Source organism: Tauraco erythrolophus, chromosome 8 (assembly GCF_009769465.1).
Source record: "Tauraco erythrolophus isolate bTauEry1 chromosome 8, bTauEry1.pri, whole genome shotgun sequence".
NCBI lineage: Eukaryota > Metazoa > Chordata > Aves > Musophagiformes > Musophagidae > Tauraco > Tauraco erythrolophus.
This window is the reverse complement of record NC_141472.1, coordinates 18,555,938-18,575,264: the sequence shown is the minus strand read 5'-3', so window position 1 is coordinate 18,575,264 and position 19,327 is coordinate 18,555,938. Positions and strand designations below refer to the sequence as shown.

The window sequence follows — 19,327 nt, the reverse complement described above, 5'->3', positions numbered from 1 at the left end:
TGGAAACCACACTGGGATAAGAACATGCTAGTGGTGTTCTGCACCTTACACTAACCTTTCAGTGTGACCTCTGAACTGCAAAGGCAGCTCCCGACATCATTTGTTACTCTACATTGATACTCGCCAACATCAGAAGCATCAAACCTGAAAACGTGGAGGCTAATCAAAGATTTCTCAATGCTTATTCTGTGCTTCTTACTGCTCCGCACGGGTTTATCATCTTTCACCCAAAACACTTCAAAGGGAGGTGTGCCAAGCACCTCACACTCCAAAACCACATCAGAATCCTTCAAGACTTCCATGGATTGAAACTCCTTGCTAAAATAAGGTGACTCTACAGTGCAAAAGAGAGAATGCAGTTTGTATTAATCATACTTTCAAAGTCTGTAAAACTGCACTGAGTTTAAAGAGACAAACTGAGTAACTGGATGTCACACACACCTTTGACTGTAACAACGCTACTGCAAATATCTTTTCCAGCATCATTTTTGGCCTCGCAAATATATTCCCCACTGTCTTCAGTCTCAACCTCTGTAAGATAGAGTATTGCCAAGGATTTTGCAAATGACATCCTGTATTTGTCACTTTCTTTTAGCTCTCTATCATCCTTGAACCATGTGATTTTAATCTCAGGAGTACCAGTGACTTCACAGGTCAGCTCAGCATATCCACCTTTCTTTACCAGATAGGTTGGCTCTAGTTTCTCCTTGAAGGCAGCAGGTTCTGTGGATTTAAGAAGAGTGTTGAGGACAAAGAAGGCATGAAAGAGTGCCACTGGCTCAATCCAGCAGCTGAAAGTTTAAAAGACAGTAAGAACGCAAACCTTTCACAAACAAGTTTGCACTGCATGTTACTGAACCAGCTGCATTGGAGACTTTGCAAGTGTATTTTCCTGAGTCTGTTGGTTTGACCGCGTAAAGCTCCAAGTAACTTGCTAATGCTTCTGTCATAACGTAGCAGGCTCCTCCTGTCACTAGCTCAGTATCACCTTTAAACCATTTCACTGTCAGTGGTGTCGTGCCTTTAAACATGCCTTTGAAACGTACGGTAGATGCAGGCAGTACATCTTGGGAGTCTGGTTCTACAGTGAAGCTGGGCGGCTCTAGATTGCATTGAAAGGAAACAGTTGTGAAGAGTAAGACACATGGCCTTCACTTTAGGGAAGAAAAGTATTATCACATGAAAAGTAAAGCTCCAAGAAATGTTAAACAAATTGCCAAACCTTTTATAAACAAAGTGCTACTGCTGTCTTTGCTACCAGCAGAATTTGTGGCTCTGCAAATGTAGACTCCAGCATCACTTGCGTCTAGGTGTTTTATTTCCAAAGATGCAGACCCTTCTGCAAAGTGTACTGTGTACTTGGCACTTGAAGTGATCTCAGTGTCCTGCTTAAACCAAGAGACAGTCATTGGAAGAGAGCCTGAAATTTTGCAGTCTAGGCGGCACGAGGCGCTAACGATGCTGTCAATATTCCTCAGTGGTTTAGTAAAGAAGGGAGGGAGAGTGCGATCTGTTGAGTGAAAAAAATGAAAGAAACCATGAGTGAAACAGGTATGCAGTTCTGCTTCTGTCTCTGCTGGGCTCAGAGCAGAGCAGCAGGGGGCTCTTGGAAAAGAGTCAGTACCAACCTAGCACAGTGAAGCTGGTAGTAAAAGAGCTCATGCCCACATCATTGGATATCTCAAAGGTGTACTCGCCACTGTCCTGCATTTCAGTGGCATAAAACTTGAGCTGGGCAATATTATTTTTAAAGCTGATCCTATATTTTTTGCTGGCAGGTAGTGGCCTTCCATCTTTGAACCATTTGGTTTTTAGCTCTGGTGTGCCTGTGACAGTGTACTCCAAAATGGCTGGTTCCCCTGCTGTTACCTGGATCAAGTCGGATTTTTCAATGATTTTGGCAGGTTCTACAACAGAGTTAAACAATTGGTGTTAAGGACAAAAGAAAATTTCTCTTCCTCTCAGATGGGAGACAATGCAGGGATCACGGCACTACTCCACTGACCTTTCACTGCCAGTTCACCAAAGCAGGACTGACTTCCTGCATCATTCTCAGCCACGCAGGTGTATTTGCCACCAGAGCTCAGCTGGACACCAGTAATTTGCAGTGTTGCTAGACCATGTTCAAATGTCACTCTCACTTTGTTATCATCTTGAATAACGTCTTTGCCTTTCATCCACATCACAGAAATAGGCTCTGACCCCTTCACCACAGCCTGTAATGTAACACTATCTCCAGCCAGAGCTGTCACATTTTCGATTTTCTTAACAAAAATTGGTGGTTCTAGTTCAAAGAAAAGAGATAAGAAGAAATACTCATCTGCTTTTACATCATTGCATGAAATCTGCTGCTTAAAGACAGTTTTTTGAGACAGTCTGTGTAGTACATGGCACAAGCTAAAGAGCAGACAAGGAGAAAAGCTGCATTCCCAGCTGGAAGATAATGCATGGCCCTTTAAGCTCCATGTCCTTTAAATTCACAGGTTTGATGGCAGATAAGAGTTAGATATGCATAGAATTTTAAGCAAAGAAGACACTCTCCTTCCCCATCCTCCCTAGCCACCCACAAATACAAAGAAAAGACATTTTAAGAAATGAGAGGTTCTTGTCAATCCCTTCATTAAGTGGAGTTTTCTTTCTCCTACTGACCTTTCAAGATGTATGTTGCGCTGCATACACACTTCCCGACTTCGTTAGCTATCACACATTCGTATTCACCGACATCCGCACTATTAAATGAGGACACCTCCAGAGAAATAACAGCTTTCTGAGAGGTCAACCTGTATTTTTTACTACTGCGAATCTGTTTCTTGTCTTTGTACCAGCTAATCTCAAATGGTCCAGTGCCAGCCACCTCACACTGAAGAACGGTGTTTGTTCCCTTCACTACCTCTGCTGGTTCAAGTGTTCGGATGAAAGATGGAGGCTCTATAAAAGCAGCGAGAAAGAATTAGTCATCCATGGGAAAAAAAAAAAAAAAAGAAAGGAAGGTTTTTCTCAAGAATGGACTGTCAGCAGCAAGAAGAACAGACCTTTGACAACTATTTCGGTGGTGCAGCTGTCACTTCCAACCTCGTTCACAGCTTCACATGAGTAGCTTCCACTGTCATCAACTTTCATCTCCAAAATATCTAACACAGCTACCAAATTGACAAAGGACATCCTGTGTGTGTTGCTTTCACGGATTTCTTTATTGTTCTTGAACCAAGTAACCTGGATTTCAGGAGAACCTTTGATTTTGCATTGAAGGCGCGCAGAGTCACCTGGGGTCAGTAAGTAAGATGGATCGACCTTCTTCACAAAGGATGGTGGTTCTAAAAATGGGAAGAAGGGGGAGGAAGGGGGAGGAAGGGGGAGGAAGGGGGAGGAAGGGGGAGGAAGGGGGAGGAAGGGGGAGGAAGGGGGAGGAAGGGGGAGGAAGGGGGAGGAAGGGGGAGGAAGGGGGAGGAAGGGGGAGGGAAAGGGAGGGAAAGGGAGGGAAAGGGAGGGAAAGGGAGGGAAAGGGAGGGAAAGGGAGGGAAAGGGAGGGAAAGGTAAAAGGAGAAAAGGAAAAGAGGAAAGAGAAAAAGGAAAGAAGGCTGAAATGCAAAGCTTTGAAAGATTGGTTCATAGTGCAAGAACAAAACATGACTTCAGGAAAAATCAGCATAATCTTTGCTGAGCTGCAGTTCTTGTGGTTTCTCTTGCCCTCTCCATCCATCTCTTCCCTGTACAGAGGAGCAATTCTTGGATCTGGCTGGTGAAAGAAATATTGAAGTAAAGCACAGTGCACCAGAAGGCAGCACGGGAAACGAGCAAGAGGTGAATGGACCTGATGGCAGGTCCAAGAAAAGTTCACAGGGTGATTTCAGCCCAAAGAGGTCTTTGCCTGCAAAAGAAGAAATGGGGAACCCAAGAAGAGCAAAGGTAAAGGGGACATAGGACTATCTTACCTCTGACTGTGACACTGGCGGAAGAGGAGCTGCTTCCTGCCTCGTTTGAGGCAGTGCACACATAATGGCCTGAATCCTTGAGCTTAGCCAGAGGAATCTCAAGTGAGGCTATTTTGTCTTCAAAGTAAATCTTATAATCTTTGCCTGGAGGGATTTTGCTTCCATCCTTTGTCCACCCTACTGTTACTTTCCTGTCTTCATCTACCTGACATTCAAGACGTATTTTTTTATTGACTGCTGACTGCACTGACTGCAAAACTTTAATGAAGTGGGGCTTGTCTATAATGACCATTTCAGCCTGGCAAATGTCAGCCCCAAACTTGTTGGAAGCTTTGCAAGTGTAAACCCCTCTGTCACTGGTGGTGAGAAGGGAAATTTCTAACACATGTTTATTTTCCACTTTGGAGATCTTGTGGTGGTCTGAAGGTGAAATGGTTGTGCCATCTTTCTGCCAGGCGACATCGATGACTGGAGTGCCCGAAACAGTACACAGGAACTTAGCACTTTTGCCCACAAAAGTAGTGATAGATTCAGGTCTGGTAAGAAACGTTGGTGGAAGTGCTTCTGCAAAACAAAGAGGTTCAATGTTATCCAGAGGTGAGGACCAGAGCTTATGCTCTTTCTCCACATTTGCCAGGGACAGAAAGCAAGAGGGGCCAGTTTGTCACTGGACACTCTTAAGCAAAAGAAGCCAGCAATGAAGGAGATAAGAGGTGTTAAAGATGTTGAATTTTGGCTTCTGGTTTCGTACTTCTTGGATCTGTATATTGCTCCAGAGTCTGAAGGCATTTTGAATCTCTGGAGCAATGTACAAACTAAAGGAAAATAAACCAAAAGCCAGAACTTTTTCCCCCAAGACTGACATGTTCGCACACCATTCCTTCAAGATGGAAAAGTTTGTAGGCATTTTACAGTTTGTGCAACTTTCTTTAGTCTCTGGCACTTAGCAAAGACTACATAAAGACTTCTCCCACAAAGAGAAAAGTCAGAGTAAAAAAGTCACCATGCAGTAAAAGTCCAAAAGATGTTGGGTTTGTTTGGTTTTTTTTAAAGGAAAAAAAAAAGGAAGATTTGTATAGCTCTCAATAGACAAAAAAGTTTGCAAATTGAGACATCTTTAAACCAGCTTTTGTTTGTTTGAGAAGAAGATCTATTTCCCCTATCACAATCGGTTCCCCTCTGGGCACGACACACAGATGTTCAGGTACACATAGCTGCAGGATAAACACAAGGTGCTAGGATAACCACGCAGTGATTATTACACCAAAGAAATCAGATTTAAAAGTGTATGTTTTGTTGCTGTCTGGAAGTTAAATAAACCTTTTTCAAGAAGGTATTCACAAACCAATCCCATTGTGTTGACAATCTAGTTCCTCGCACTCTCTCTTTCCCCCTTCTTTCTTCCCTTCTGAAACTTTTCACACCGATTCCCTTTTCTAGGTACAGAAAGCACCTAAAAGCAGCATTGTCAAAAATTATTCTTTCTCTATACTTATGCCTGCCAAAATTAGGTATGGATTACCTATAATGATGGCAATCAAGGGCCCTATCATAAACATTTTAAGTATAGCAATGAAAGCATTACAATATACCAAGATATTTAACGGAGAAGTGCTTGGAAGTCTGTACTTACCAGTCACTGTTAAAATGGCAGTAGAGCTTACACTGCCATGCTGGTTGGAAGCCTTACAGCTATACTCTCCACAGTCAACAACCTGAGGTCTCGGGATCTCCAGTGTAGAGAGGTAGTTGGAGGTGCGAATGGAGTATTTGTCCCCATCATATATCTCTCGGCCGGCTTTGTACCACTGGAACCTGACATTGGGAGCAGTCTCTACCTCACAGGTAAACTTGGCCACGTGATTTACAGCCACCTCCAGAGATTCAAGCCTTCTCCTCAGGATTGGTGCAACTGAAATCAGAAGCAGATAGTAACTCAAAGCTCTGCCTGCTGACATTCTGGAAAGTAACATTCAAGTGACTGAAAAAATAAAAAAAAAGGTGATTTACTTGCCATCCACATAAAGTGACTGTAAAAGAAAAGAATATTTGTAAGAAATGAAAGCAGTACCAGGCTCAGTGGACAGACAATGTTACGGTGCATAATGACATCAAGTAACACAGTGGTGATAATGGAAAAACCATGTGCAATAGCAATGCACAATAACAATGTGATACAAACATATTCCATGCTGTCCTGGAGTTGAGAGAAATTATGGTGTGAATTCGGAATTGCACTAAAATTGTGCAATGGCTCTAAAGAGTGAGAGAGCGTGCAGCAGTGAGAAAAATGGGACGAGCAGGTCTGTTTCACAGCCGACAATGGGAAGAAGTGGTCGGGACCAAGATATGGATTGTTCTGATCGTGCTTGTGTGATGAGAACGGGAAGCAGCAAAGTTCCTGATCAAAGACTGGGATGAGGGAGGTGAGAGTCTTTGCCATGTGGTAAAAGGTGACCATAAATGCAGAGAGAAAGGGGGCTCTCTGATTTAGTGGCATGATGGTATTAATACTGTATCTGTATCCTAAGACACAGACACATAGTAGGGCAGTTTCATTAGTAGAGCAGTGTATTGGAAAAGCAGTATTTCATCCCCATAATCCAACCTCTTTTAACAACTGTGACTTTTGCTGCTGTTGCACTTTTTCCACCTTGATTCAGCGCCTCACAGGTGTACTCTCCTTGGTGAATCTCCCCACACGCTTTGCTTATTATTAGCGTGTACGTGTCCTGATCTTGCAAACACTTGAATTTGTCGCCTGAAGACACCAGTTTACCCTCAAAGTACCAGTTCACCTCTCTGACATTCATTATGACACACACCAGACTGACACCATCCCCTTCCTCCACAACAGTGTCAACCAGTTTGTTGTGTATGATGGGATAACTTTCTTTGCCCAGCTCATCCTCTAGCTTCCCAGCTTTAGTTTCCAGACCCTCTCTGCCCTCTTCCTCGCATATTTTTTCCCTTTTCTCCTTCCTTTTCAGTATTTCTGTGGATGTCTTAATGGGAACACCTGTGGAGGCTACATCAGCAGTGGCTGTAGCTGCACCCACATCCTTGATTTGACCGTGCACAGTCACAGTGTTGATTACTTGTGCAGACAAAGGCTGCTCCAGGGGTATTTCTGCCTCCATAGTCCTCTCAGCCTGCTGGGGCTCCAGCTCAAAGGTTTCATCACAAGATTTTTCTGAGATAAGTGAACTGGGATAGTCTGGCAATACTTTGGATTTTTCATCTGTCAAGAGATGTTTTTCTTCACAAATAAGAGAATAGAAAGCTTCCTTCAAGACCGTTTTCTGATCAGCTGTCTGAATGCTGACTTCTTCCAAGGAGACTGGGATTTCTATGGGACTGAGTCCTCCTGTGGTCACAACATAGGTGCATAGGATGTGTTTATGTTCCTTGGTGATGTTTATTGACTGTACTTCAACATTTTCTTTATCAGCCAACCATTCTGAAAACAAGAGGTTTTGCTCACTTACCACTGCAGCTTTCAGTGCATTTCTAATCTGAGATTTTATGCCTAAATTGCAGCTCTTGGGAACCTGAGCAGTGAGCTGGCTCTCTTTGTTGAGGACTTGGCTTGGCTGGAGCTGGTGAGTGTACATCATTTCATGGGGTTGTCTCCCTGCCCTTGGACACTTCCGAAGTGGACTGGCAAGATCAACAATATGTTCCTCCTCCAGGAGCTGGTTTTCTTCTAGCAGCAAGGGAAATCTCACAGCCTGTCCCTCATGGATTCTTGCAGCAAAATCTTCCTCTGCTGCTTCCAGGGAAGAAATGTTCTCCAGGAGGACAGCTTGACCCCCAGTGAAGGCCAATTCAGAAGCAAATCTGGGTTCAGCCTTCAGACCACCTTGCATTGCCTGGAAGCCCTCAAGAACTTGGATTTGGTCACCACCTATGGCACGGCTCTCAGTGGTGCTTGACACCTGTAGAAGGGCTTGGGAAGCCTCTGTCTTTAGAGCAGCCATTTGCTCTGCCACCTTGGGGATGACTTGCTCTTTAGGCAAGAGTATCTGTGCACCTACAGTCCCAAGGCAGCCTGGCAGTTGTGTTTCCATCACTGCTGCAGGCACCACAACCTGAGGGACAACAGGGAAGGTTTGCAGTGGCTCTGCCAGAAGCCTGTTGCTCTCTTGTGTTGTGGCCACCTGGGAGAGCATCTCTTCAACACTCTGTGCAGCCAGGCAGGCCGGTGGCAGGCCAGGCAAGATGTCCTCCCTGGGAAGCACGTGCTCCACCTGGCTCGTCTGGATCTGAAGGAGGGCTGGGGGCTCCCTCACGGCCTCAAGGCTGAGTGCTTCTTCCATGGCAGGAAGCTCTCCAGCCTCCTCGTAGGAGAGGGGGCTTTGGCCCTCTGCCACTGCAGAGTGCTGCAATGCTGGGCTTTGACTGCACACAGTGTGCTCCTCGGGTAGCACAAGGAGCTCAGCAGAGCATGTGGCCTCACCCAGGGCGCTCACTGCCCTGCACATGTACAGCCCAGTGTCCTCCTCCGTGCACTCCCGCACTGTCAGGGATCCTGAGCCATCAGGGTGGTGAGCAACAGAGTGACGCGTGTCGGAGAAGAGCTGCTCGCTCCCCTTGAACCACTGCACCTCAGGGCATGGCTCTCCAACCACAGCGTACTCAAAGACTGTGGTGAAGCCCGGTGCGCAGCGCACGCTGTCTGGCTCCCTGGCAAAGCACGGGACCCCTGGGATCCGCTGCCGCACGCGGAGGCGGGCGCTGCATGTGGTCTCACCATGTACGTTGCTGGCCACGCACACGTACTCGCCCTCATCCTGCACACGCACATAGGGGAGAATGAGGCTGTGGTCATTGCCAGCAAACACTAACTTACAGTCCACGGATGGAGTTAACTTCATACTGTTGAAAAACCACTGGATTTTGGGTGTGGGGCTGCCAGTAACAGTAACAGAGAGCTTAGCTACGTCTCCCTGAAAGACTTCAACATTTAAGACTTGTTTGAGGAAAACAGGGGCTTTGCCCTCTTCCTCCATTTTCATCTTTGCTTTGCTGGAATAAACTGGTTTTTCAGGCTCAAATTCAAGTGTTTTCTCTCTATCAGGCAACTGAAGGCCGCTGCTGTAGCCTTCACTTCTTCCTTCCTCAGAAGACACAATAAGATAGCTAGCGATGTCTGTATGGAAAAAAATGGTTTAGTTTCATTAGAATGTTAAAGAGAACACTTGTAGACAGCAATAAAAAGTGTTAGTGCAATTGTTTTTGTATATCTAGAGGCTTTCTCCATACTGTATAGCAGTTAACAACGAACATGAAGTCCTCTTGCTGTCAAATACACAACCGCCAAAACCAACAAGACATGCTGTGCTGTCAGGTTACTTGTGAACTTCCCACCTGTATCAACATGGGTGTTTTTTTAAACCTGACATCACAGTATGTGTTAGGTATACCACCAAGATGTAGAGTGCAAGTAACAGTCAAGCAACATTGATGCATTTCACAAATATAATTAGTCGTATGTGTCATAAATATTCCTATGTACACTCATACAAACAAGTACAGCTGAGCAGTGCTAAGACCCTGGTTTAATTCAAAACATCAAGAAAAAGCAGAATGTCATAATTAGGATTGGAAAAATAACACAAACTTTTCAGCATACAACCTTTCTTCTGCAGTTAGTTCACCTCTCAACTCTATGGTTTGTCTAACACAGCGAGATATTACTTTCCCTTACCAGCTTTGTCCTGTTTTAGTCATTAGACCCTTATGCTTACAACACCGTTATCACTAAAATCACAAATTTGCACCCTTGATTTAATGTCATTGATTTCAATCTCTGCTTTTAAACTCTTTCCTGTCACAACGTTGCACATTAAAATTCCTGCAATAAGAGAGGAAAAGAGGACAGAGCACTTCAAGGCTTTTCTTTTTCTTGCCTTTGTGAATTCAGACATTTATGTGTTGGACCACTTTGTTCTAATGGTGGTTTAAAAATGAAAGGAAGCAGATGCTAAGAACCTGTCACTCTCTGCAGATGGTTGACACTAGAAACATCGGTGAAATCTGAGACTTCCAGGAATGAAACAAGCCATCCATGACAAGCATGGCACAAAGAAAACTTTTGGAAATCAAATCCTGTTGTCCTCACTGAGTCAAGTTTGCTCAGTTAAGGTATACAGTATTTGATGCTGGAAAGATATGAGAGTTATCAAAAAAGAACAAAAGAAATGTGAGTGGATAAATGTTTCCAGGCATTCTAATGATGAACTTTGATAAGTCTCTCAGTTACAGTGTCTTAAATTCCAAAACTTATTGTGAGATAATTTTTACTGCACTCCAATAGCAACTATAAAGAACAGAATACGCCATACCCAATACTTTCTCATTCATTTTAGTAATTAATAATCTTTCCACAACTACCATAATATACATGACATAGCACAGTGCACACAAGGATTAACTGCAGAGAAGAGATTCTTAGGTAAAAAAGAAATTACAGTCCTTCAGGATTACCTACCAGTCTTGTTAAAACAGTGGGGCAGTTTCCCCAGAAATACAATGTACTAGTGAACTTTGGCAAAATTGGGCTCATAATAAAGTATAAAAATTGCAGAATGGAATCTATGCTGACACACATCAGAATGCTTTATACACAGGAGAATGGCAAAAATTAATTCACTTTTGTGCATTCCTGGATATTCATGACCCAAAAACTATACAGATTCTTTTTCATATTTTAGCTATGTCTGTGAAATGAATACAGTACAAGAAGCAACAGACTTAAATCATTTATAGATTTATTTCACAAATTAACTACACATGTTAACATTCGATACACATTGATGACAAACAGATATCATTTATCTTTTTTTTAAGATACTTGTTTTGTAGAAATAAAGACGACATTAAACCTGACAATGAAATTGAGTTTTGTAATTCCTATGAAAGCACAAAATTTTGGAGAGAGATGTTCAATCATAGCTCTAAACTATACCAGTTGCCTCAGAGTAAGTTTATTCAAAACTGGAATTACCCCAAATTTATATCATTGTAGCTTAGATGAGACTTTGTCTCTCCATAAGCACATGATAGTGCTCTTGGCTAATGTACGAAACTTAAAACAAGACTTTTAAACTTACATAAACCACAAACACTACTACACAGGTATAGATAAAGATACTTGGCCATGTATTTCAGATGTGAACATGAACTTGGACCTGCTTGACTTATGGCTTCTAAAGCAAGTTATGGGCCTGTTTCTACTAAAAATTGCAGTTCATTTACGTGCAAATTAAATGCACGTCATAACTGCTTAGGACCTAACCAAAGGGCCTCCGACTTCTTTGGCTTTGGACCTAAAAGACCCCTCATGTCACAGCTGACGTATAACATCAGACAATTCATGCCAACTTCCTTAGGGACCTCTGCTGTCTAATGAATAGGTTAGCACTACACATCTATGCAAGGAATGGATTAAGGACACATCATGAAGCAATTCTTTCCCAGCACAACACTGGGTCAGACATTCATGCTTCTCTTTCCTACCACCACTACCTACGAGAAATCACAATTATTTCTGCCTTTTAACAGCATACAAATCTTAAATATTAATCATGGGGTCATGACTGGGAAGAAACTGAAGTGACAGATTGGTATTAGCCTAACCACTCCAGTCATTGTCCCATATACTGGGCCATTAGAACTGCCACTCCTGACTTTAAGTCTATATTGGGCAACACAATTGGGCAAAGTGAATCTTTCGATCAAAAATTACTGTCCCAGGTGAGTGATGGGACAGTCTTAAAGATTATTAATTTTTGAGGCATGCTGACCTCAGTGTGAGAACACATAAAACTCAGAAATAAGAACATACATGAACATAACTGAATGTGCTATAGGAATAGTTCTTTTATGCTAAAAATCACCATGCTCCTTAAAGCAGTTTGCAAGGCAACTGACAGCAACTTGTAAATAACTGGAAGAACCTCATGAACAGGTAATCAAAGTAAAAATAATTTTTGCTTAGTGTTGTTGAACTCAAGGTTTCACCTTGGCATATAGGTAACTGGAAATTTGGCACATCCATTACAGAGTTATTTAGCTTCTGATAAACATTAACTGATAACTTTCATACTTTTAACATATTTTCTTAATCAATTTGTCATTTTTATGTAAGATAGATTTAGTTCAAATTTAATAATGTCAGCTACTGCTGATATCTCCTCCTAAATACTGACATTGTTTTAAATACAAAAATATATACTCACATTAAGAACATTAATGTAAAAATCTCTTCTGCTGAGAAAATGCAACAGATAACAATTGAATGTATTCTACTTATTTCTGGTCATCTTGACACACAGCACACTTAACTGTTACTAATTTTAGAAAAAGAAAAAATAATATGTAGAGATTTAGTTCTAATGTGAAACAAGAATATTGCATAAAAATCTCTAACTTTTTTACTACTATGTATTGTTCATAAATGACACTGGAATACGGGGACAACCAAAATTATTTTAATGAATTTACAGTTACATCATTGATTTATTATGCTTCCTCTCCTTTCCCTTTAACTTCTAAAGATACAGTACAAAATACGTTTTCATGTTTATTACTTGGTAATAGAGAAAAAAATCCTGTCCAGTCTCTACTAACACAAAACTTTCACTTTCTTTCCATTGTGTTGCTTTTCTTTGCAACAGTACAATTCCATTGACTTAAAAAAAAAGTCATTTAATTCCATGAGTCAGTAGAATGAGGCCCATGGATGTAAGAATTTTGTGGTGATAGAAACTGTAAACACAGGATTTGAATCAGTGAGGCTCATGTGTTCTGATACAACATTGTGAGAAGGGAGAATAGCAATTTAAGGAGTCTTGCACAGAACGATATCCAAACTAAACAGAAAGAATAAGTTTGTATTCCATATCTTTAGGTTACAAGAAAAAGATGGTTTCTACATTTTCAAGTGATTTCTACCCTACATAAAATACTGATTGCACTGTTACAGACACAAAGGAATATGTACACTCCATGAAAAAATTAGTCCTACATAAATGAGTGTCATTTAAAATATCTTTATGAGAATGAGTAAGGAGCTTGGAAGAAGCTTGAAATATACCTCGATGCGGAAAATGTGCACAAGACCTATGCACAGATTAAATCTCACTTAAATTCCTCAATGAAGGCAAGTTTAAGTGAGTCAGATGTATGCCCATATAGAGAGGTTTTCATCCCTAAAGAGATGAAAAACAATGCCCCTAAAATGAGTGCTGCATTTTTATCTGCAGTGAACAACAACGTTAAAACATTCAGTGTTTCAAAAGAGACTCTGAAATAAATTATGGAAATTTAGTATAATGTTAACACTGCACAACTCTCAGCAGTTCCTGCCCTGTTAGTAGCTACACATTTGTACTGCCCACTGTCACTTCGCATCAAGTTTTCAATAGTAAGGCTATGAGAACCCTCCTGCTCTTCCTGAGCACAGTACCTGTCCCCTTCCAACAACACCCCGTCCTTGTACCACCGGACACTTGGCTGGGGGGATCCGGTCACCAGACACTGGAAGCATGCAGAGGCACCTATAAATGTACTGTAGTCAGAAATGAGTCTCAGAAATCTGGGAGGCACTTCCGTAATCTGGAACTCAAAGCTGCAGCTCTCCGAGTCCTCTGCCCTAAACTCAACCCGTTCCTCTTCGGATGGCTCCGCAAACACATCAAAACTAATGTTGACACGCTTCTCCCTTTCCGCTTCCTGCTCTTGTTGAGTCACTGCAAGCAGTTGGATTGCTTTCTCTGAGTTGTCTACATGTGACTCAAACTCAAACTCCAGCTCTATTTCTGACTGATCACCCGGGCTCACAGACTTACTCAGAAGCAAGTCACACTTCTGGGTCCTATGTGGTTCACTACCCATGACTGTCTCACTCCTTGCCTTAGCGCTTGCTCCCTGCTGAGCCATGACTACGAGGGAGCCTTTGCACGTTGCTTCTCCCAGTCTATTGATTGCCCGACAACGATAACAGCCACCATCAGAAGGACCTACATTTTGGACCTTCAGACTGTGAAGTCCCTCCTTCTGACTCACAACATACTTCCCTGTGGCAGGTGTCACACAGGTGTCGTCTCTGAACCACTGGACTACTGGGACAGGAGTACCTGTTACCACACACTCAAACACTGCCTCCAAGCCTTCTGTCACCTCAACATCTGCAAAGGGCACAGCAAAGCGGGGAGGCATTTCAGTTACTTGGAAATCAATTTTTACATCCTCATTCTCCTCTGCAGCCAAGCCTGCAGCTTGCTCCAACAAGGCAAGGGGAAGGACATCCAGGGAGACAACCATGCTCTTTTTATCTGGGCTAAACTCAGGACTGGTTATGATTTTGACCTGCTTCTCAAACTCCTTCACTTCATTTTCATCCAGCTCCACTTCCAGGAGGATCTCCTGTGGTGAAGGTGATCTTGAAGATGTGTTTTCCTCCAGGTCAAAGTGTATAACATGCTGGTGGGTGACAGGGGGTGGCAGTGCTAGCGACCGCCCATCTTCAGACAAAACTTCCACCTGCGTGATACTTTTGGCTTCCCCAACAATGTTCACTGCATGGCACAGATACTGTCCTCCATCAGCTTTCTGGACGTTAGTGATCTCCAACATGCATTTGTTCCCATCCTCCTCTATCTGCACTCTCTCATCCACCTCCAACAGAGATTTATTATGATACCACTTCACTCCTGGCTTGGGCACACCCATCACCTCAGCCACAAAGCTCAGCGTGCTGCCCTCATACAGCCTCCTTCTGCTCAATGCCTTGAGGAATGCAGGTGGCACCTCCCTGCCTGATGGCTTCAGGGCTTCACAGGGTGTTCTAAACACCTCAGCCTGTGGCTGGTCTGGAGGCTGCTGCCTTCTGTCACAGAGGGGGAGCATGGCCAGGGCGTCCATATACTCCCCAGTGGGTGTCCGGTAGCGCTCTGGTGGTGTGCTATCCCCTGATGCAGAGCAAGGTCCCTCGAAGGGTGTGAAGTAGCGCTCTGAGGGTGTGTTGCATTTTGAACCCTCGGAAGGTGTGGAGTAGTGCTCAGGTGGTGTGCTGTACACTGAGCCTTCAGATGGTGTGGAGTAGCGCTCGGGTGGTGTGCTGTACCCTGAGCCCTCGGATGGTGTGGAGTAGCGCTCGGGTGGCGTGCTGTACCCTGAGCCCTCGGATGGTGTGGAGTAGTGCTCGGGTGGTGTACTGTACCCTGAGCCCTCAGACGGTGTGGAGTAGCGCTCAGGCGTGCTGAGCGGTGTGTGGTAGGATGTCGATGAAGCGGTTTCAAAGACCTCCACTGAGGAGGGAGGTGTGTAGAAGCGGTCTGAATCAGGTGACTCCTCTCCACTTCTGCTCTCCAGCTCTATAGACATTTCCGACTCAGGAGAGAAAGGCCGGGTGAGTTCCTGTTGGTTGTTGTAATAGTCATAAACCATGCTGAAGGTGACCTCCTCCACTTCCAGTGAAGTGACAGTCTCTTGCTGCTCCTTCTGAACTGTCCCTTTGAGATCTGGAGTTTCCTGCATCCCAGTTGACCTTAAATATTTGGCCAGGGACAAGTCAGGCTCCAGCTCTGAGGTTTGACCAGCACTGGGCTCTGGACCTGCAGAAATATCCTCCTGCAGTCCTTCTCCATCCAGGCTAGTCTCAGAAGCTTCCTCAGTGGGAGTCCTCTTCTTACCCCAAGACTCCTTCCTTTGCTCTTTCTGTACCACAGGATCATCTGTTATTAAACCAAGTAGGAATTGACCAAAAGAGAAGCCCTTGGTTGAGTTTGGTTCCTGTTGGGTGTCCCTGAGCATCTCCTCAGAGGAATCTGTTCTTTCTATCTCACAGGTGGAGCTGCTCATTCCTGTCTCAAAGACCTTTTCTATTCCAGAATGTTCTTCCTCCTCAGCCTGATGCCCAGCCTGGGGTTTCTTTTCACGTGCAGCTTTTTTCAGGTCGATGATGAAGCTATCACTCTGGGAGTCTGTGGTCTCCAGTCGTTCCCCAGTCTCCCACATATGTGTTTCCTGCACTCCTCTTTGGAAATCTGCTGTGGATTCCACCAGAAAACTGTGAATTTGTCCCTCAAGTGAATCCTCCCCACAGACACTCACCTCTGACTCATGAATTTCTTCAGCAGAAGATGCCTCTTCAGCAGATATCATGATGCTGCCAAGGTCCCCATCAGGGATTTGCAAATCAACCCTTCTGATTTCTTTTGGCTGTGCCTCTTCCTGGGCATCAACCTCCTCCTGCTGCATCCTGTAGCTCTGACGCAGCTCCTCACTTAGCGACATTTCTTCCACAAGCACATCATGCTGTTGCACAGGGGAGATAAGCACAGTCACTCCTACCTCCACACTCTCCAGAGTTTGTGCTTGTTCTGTGACCACAGTCTCTGCAGCTGGGAGAGACTCCACAAACTTCTCCAAATCAAATGTGATGTTTGTCTCATCAGTCTCAGATGGCAACAGCTGCTCTTTGAAATGCACTTCTTCTAGACGAACCTCAGTAAAATCCTGACCTGGGTTTTCTATGCCAGGAGGAGTGAGGATTAGATCCAAAGAAGAGTTGCCTGCATCAGACTCCACTTCTTGCAGCATTTGTCCATCATTGTGCATTTCCCAGCGTGTGGCATCCCCAGCATCAGTAAATTCTTCTTTACAAAGATGATCATCAACCTCGATGTCCTGTTCAATATCATCTGATCTCTCTTGCTCCTTGGCCTGTTCCTCCTGCTGCTCTTCCATACAGAAGCCATAAAAGCCAAACTGCTCTTTTGTGGTTGTGTTTGCAATGTTGTCCTGCAGGTGGGGCACACTTCGCTCTTCTACAAGAGGCTCATCAGGAGACATTGCCTCCCAGGCAAGGGCATTACTCTCCTCCATGTAAACATCATTCCCCTCATGCACCACAGGTGATATAGGAATGAAAAATTGTGAATCCTCACACTCCCTTGCCAGAGCAGACTGCTCAGAGGCATGTGTTTGACCTTTCATTTCCATAAACGGTGACTTCAAGATGTCCCAGGACAAATTACCTGTACGTGCTACCACCTTGTCTCCTTCAGCCTCCAACTCCTCTGAGAAGTGACCTGAGTCAGTGGCCACCAGTTCATGCTCTTCCCTGGACATGCTGGGATGCGGCTCAGTGGCATCAATTCCAAAGGTGTGTTCCTTGGAGAAAGCTTTTCCTCTGTGCTGCCCCATCTCAGAAATACCATCTGTATCCCTCACACTTTCTTCTGTATAACCCATTTCTTGCCTTGCATAAACTTCCATGATATCCGGCACCATCGTTTCCTCCATCTCACTTTCTCTGGAGTGAGGAGTTTTCTCACGCTCCTCTTCCAACTGCTCACCAGAAGACGGAGGCAGCCTCAGGGACCAGTTTAGGTGGGCTTCCTCCTCCTTGGAGCATGTGATCTGTTTTTCTTCATCCTTCCCAAATGTGCTGAGGCTTTGGAGGTGTAGAACATGGTCCATGGCAGGAAGTTCCTCAGTACCTCCATCCTTGCTATACAACCTGGGTGCACTGGGCTGCACTGTCAGCTTAGAAGCAGTCTGCGCTGTGCCGGCCACATTCTTGGCCACACAACAATACAGCCCAGCATCCATGACAGAAACTCCTTGGATGTGTAAGCGGCATATGCCATTCTTGTCTTCCTCAAACTCCAGCCTCTCGCTGGAAGAAAGGCTCTGGCCATTTAGGTACCAGGCCACAGCTGGTGGGGGCTGCCCAGACACAGCACACTCCAACACCACAGCCTGCCCTTCATGGCAATGAATGTGTGCTGGGGCTTCCGTTACAATTTGAGGCGGCTCATTTCCCACATCAAATGAAAACTTGAACTTGTGCTTTATGGTGGGAGCAGCCTGGTCTGGAGAGGGCCGCGTGATCTCCCTCATCTCTGTGTCTTGCTCTGGTGTTGGAGTAGGGGCAGTGATTTTGATTTCCACAGGCAACGACAGCAAGTCTGAGTCTGGAACTGCACTTGGCAGTCTCTGCTCTGCTGTGAAGGCCAGGCCAACTTCTTCTTCTTCCTCCTTCTCCACCTTCTCCTTCTCCTCCTCCTTCTCTTTCTCCCTTTCTTTCTTCTTCATGTACTCCTCCTCTTCCTGCTCTTCCTCTCTCTTCCCTTCCTCTTCCTCCTCCTTCTTTGTGGCCTCATAGGCTGGCATCCGCCGCCTCACATGGAGTGCAGCTGAGGTGCTGACTGTGCCCAGTGGATTGAAGATCACACAGGTGACAGTGCCACCGTGCTGTGGGAGCAGGGATGAGAAGGTCAGTGTAGAGCGGCACTCTGTGGTGTGAACGGCGGTGCCCCGGATGCGTCCCACAGGCTTGGTGTTGTTGTACCAAGTGACTGTGGGCTGGGGGTGGCCATGGAAGAGGCAGGAAAAGGTGCATCTGTGCCCCTCGACAGCCTCCTGGGGCTTGATCTCCTGGACAAAGAGGGGTGGGCAGGGCTCCAGGAGCCCACCTGGTATCTGCCATCTCTTCCCCGCTTCCTTGGGCTTGCGATAGTCCCTCGCCTCCTGCACTGCCAGGGGCTCTGATCTGTCCATGGTGGCAGCCGCCTGCAGCGGGCCGGGCTTCCCGGGAGGGGCCCCCTGGGGCACGGACATGAGGGATTCCTGCTTCTTTCTCAGCGCTGCCCTCTTTGCCTCCCGCAGCCGCTGCAGTTTCCAACGGATCTCCTCATCCAGCAGCTCCTCAGCATCCACCACTGTGCTGCTGCCCTCCCTATCGCATGCCAACCCTGGACGGTGAGGCCCTGCCAGTGGCAGCCTCTGGAAATGGATGGTTCGTACCATGCCCCGGGCTGGAGAGAGGGCTCCAAGCAACTGCTCAGATTCCTGCCTCTTGTCAAAGGGCGAGCCAGTGCAGCGGAGCACCACTCGCAGCCGGTCCTCCTGCCGCTGCTGCAGAAGGCACTCCCAGTTCTCCCGCATCCACTCCGCTTTCCCCACAAAACCCAAGCCCTGCGGCTCTCTGCTGCGTGCCACCAGCAGCGAGGCAGTGGACTCAGCTGAGCCCTCACTGTTAATGGCAAATACCCTATAGCTGCCAGCATCATGCTCCCGCACATCCCGCACCTCCAGGCTGGCATGGTGCGTGTGCTCCTCGCTCTCAGTGCGGATCACCTTGCGGCAGTCCTGGTGGACTGGCCGGTTGTTGTGAAACCAGGCCATGTGTGGTGCCGGGCATGCCACCAGCTTGCACTGGAAGAGTGCAGGGTCCCCCTCCAAGACAGACCTACACTTGAGGCCCTGTGTGAAGGTAGGTTTACGGTTCTGGGTGCAAGCCAGCACCACTGCTGTCCCAGGTCCCTCGATGCTCGCCTTGCTGTGCTCCTCTGCAAGAGAAGGAGACAGGGTTACAACAT

General features: G+C 45.4%; 2 protein-coding genes across 2 annotated transcripts in view; both read right to left on the bottom strand.

Annotated features, from left to right (window-relative positions):
• Positions 1-19,327, bottom strand: part of LOC104379289 (titin-like) — a 129,879-nt gene that overhangs the window by 68,111 nt on the left and 42,441 nt on the right. Inside the window, 10 exon segments of the mRNA XM_086615890.1 lie at positions 56-334; positions 442-723; positions 824-1,102; positions 1,223-1,510; positions 1,629-1,907; positions 2,006-2,284; positions 2,650-2,928; positions 3,033-3,314; positions 3,933-4,496; positions 5,566-5,844. Of these exon segments, the coding sequence (XP_086472016.1) occupies positions 56-334; positions 442-723; positions 824-1,102; positions 1,223-1,510; positions 1,629-1,907; positions 2,006-2,284; positions 2,650-2,928; positions 3,033-3,314; positions 3,933-4,496; positions 5,566-5,844 (3,090 nt within the window).
• LOC147528358 (uncharacterized) lies at positions 13,263-19,133 on the bottom strand. Its single transcript, XM_086615244.1, has 2 exons — positions 15,119-19,133; positions 13,263-15,022 (listed from the first exon to the last, which is right to left on the bottom strand). Exons 1-2 carry the CDS (start codon positions 19,131-19,133, stop codon positions 13,263-13,265), a joined length of 5,775 nt encoding a protein of 1,924 aa, XP_086471370.1.

Excerpts from the sequence above, each read along its gene's own strand:
- LOC147528358 (XM_086615244.1), bottom strand. The coding sequence starts at position 19,133 with ATGGCCTGGTTTCACAACAACCGGCCAGTCCACCAGGACTGCCGCAAG. Across the intron at positions 15,023-15,118 it reads CTACTCCACACCATCCGAGG|GCTCAGTGTACAGCACACCA; the intron begins GCTCAGGGTACA and ends CACCATCTGAAG.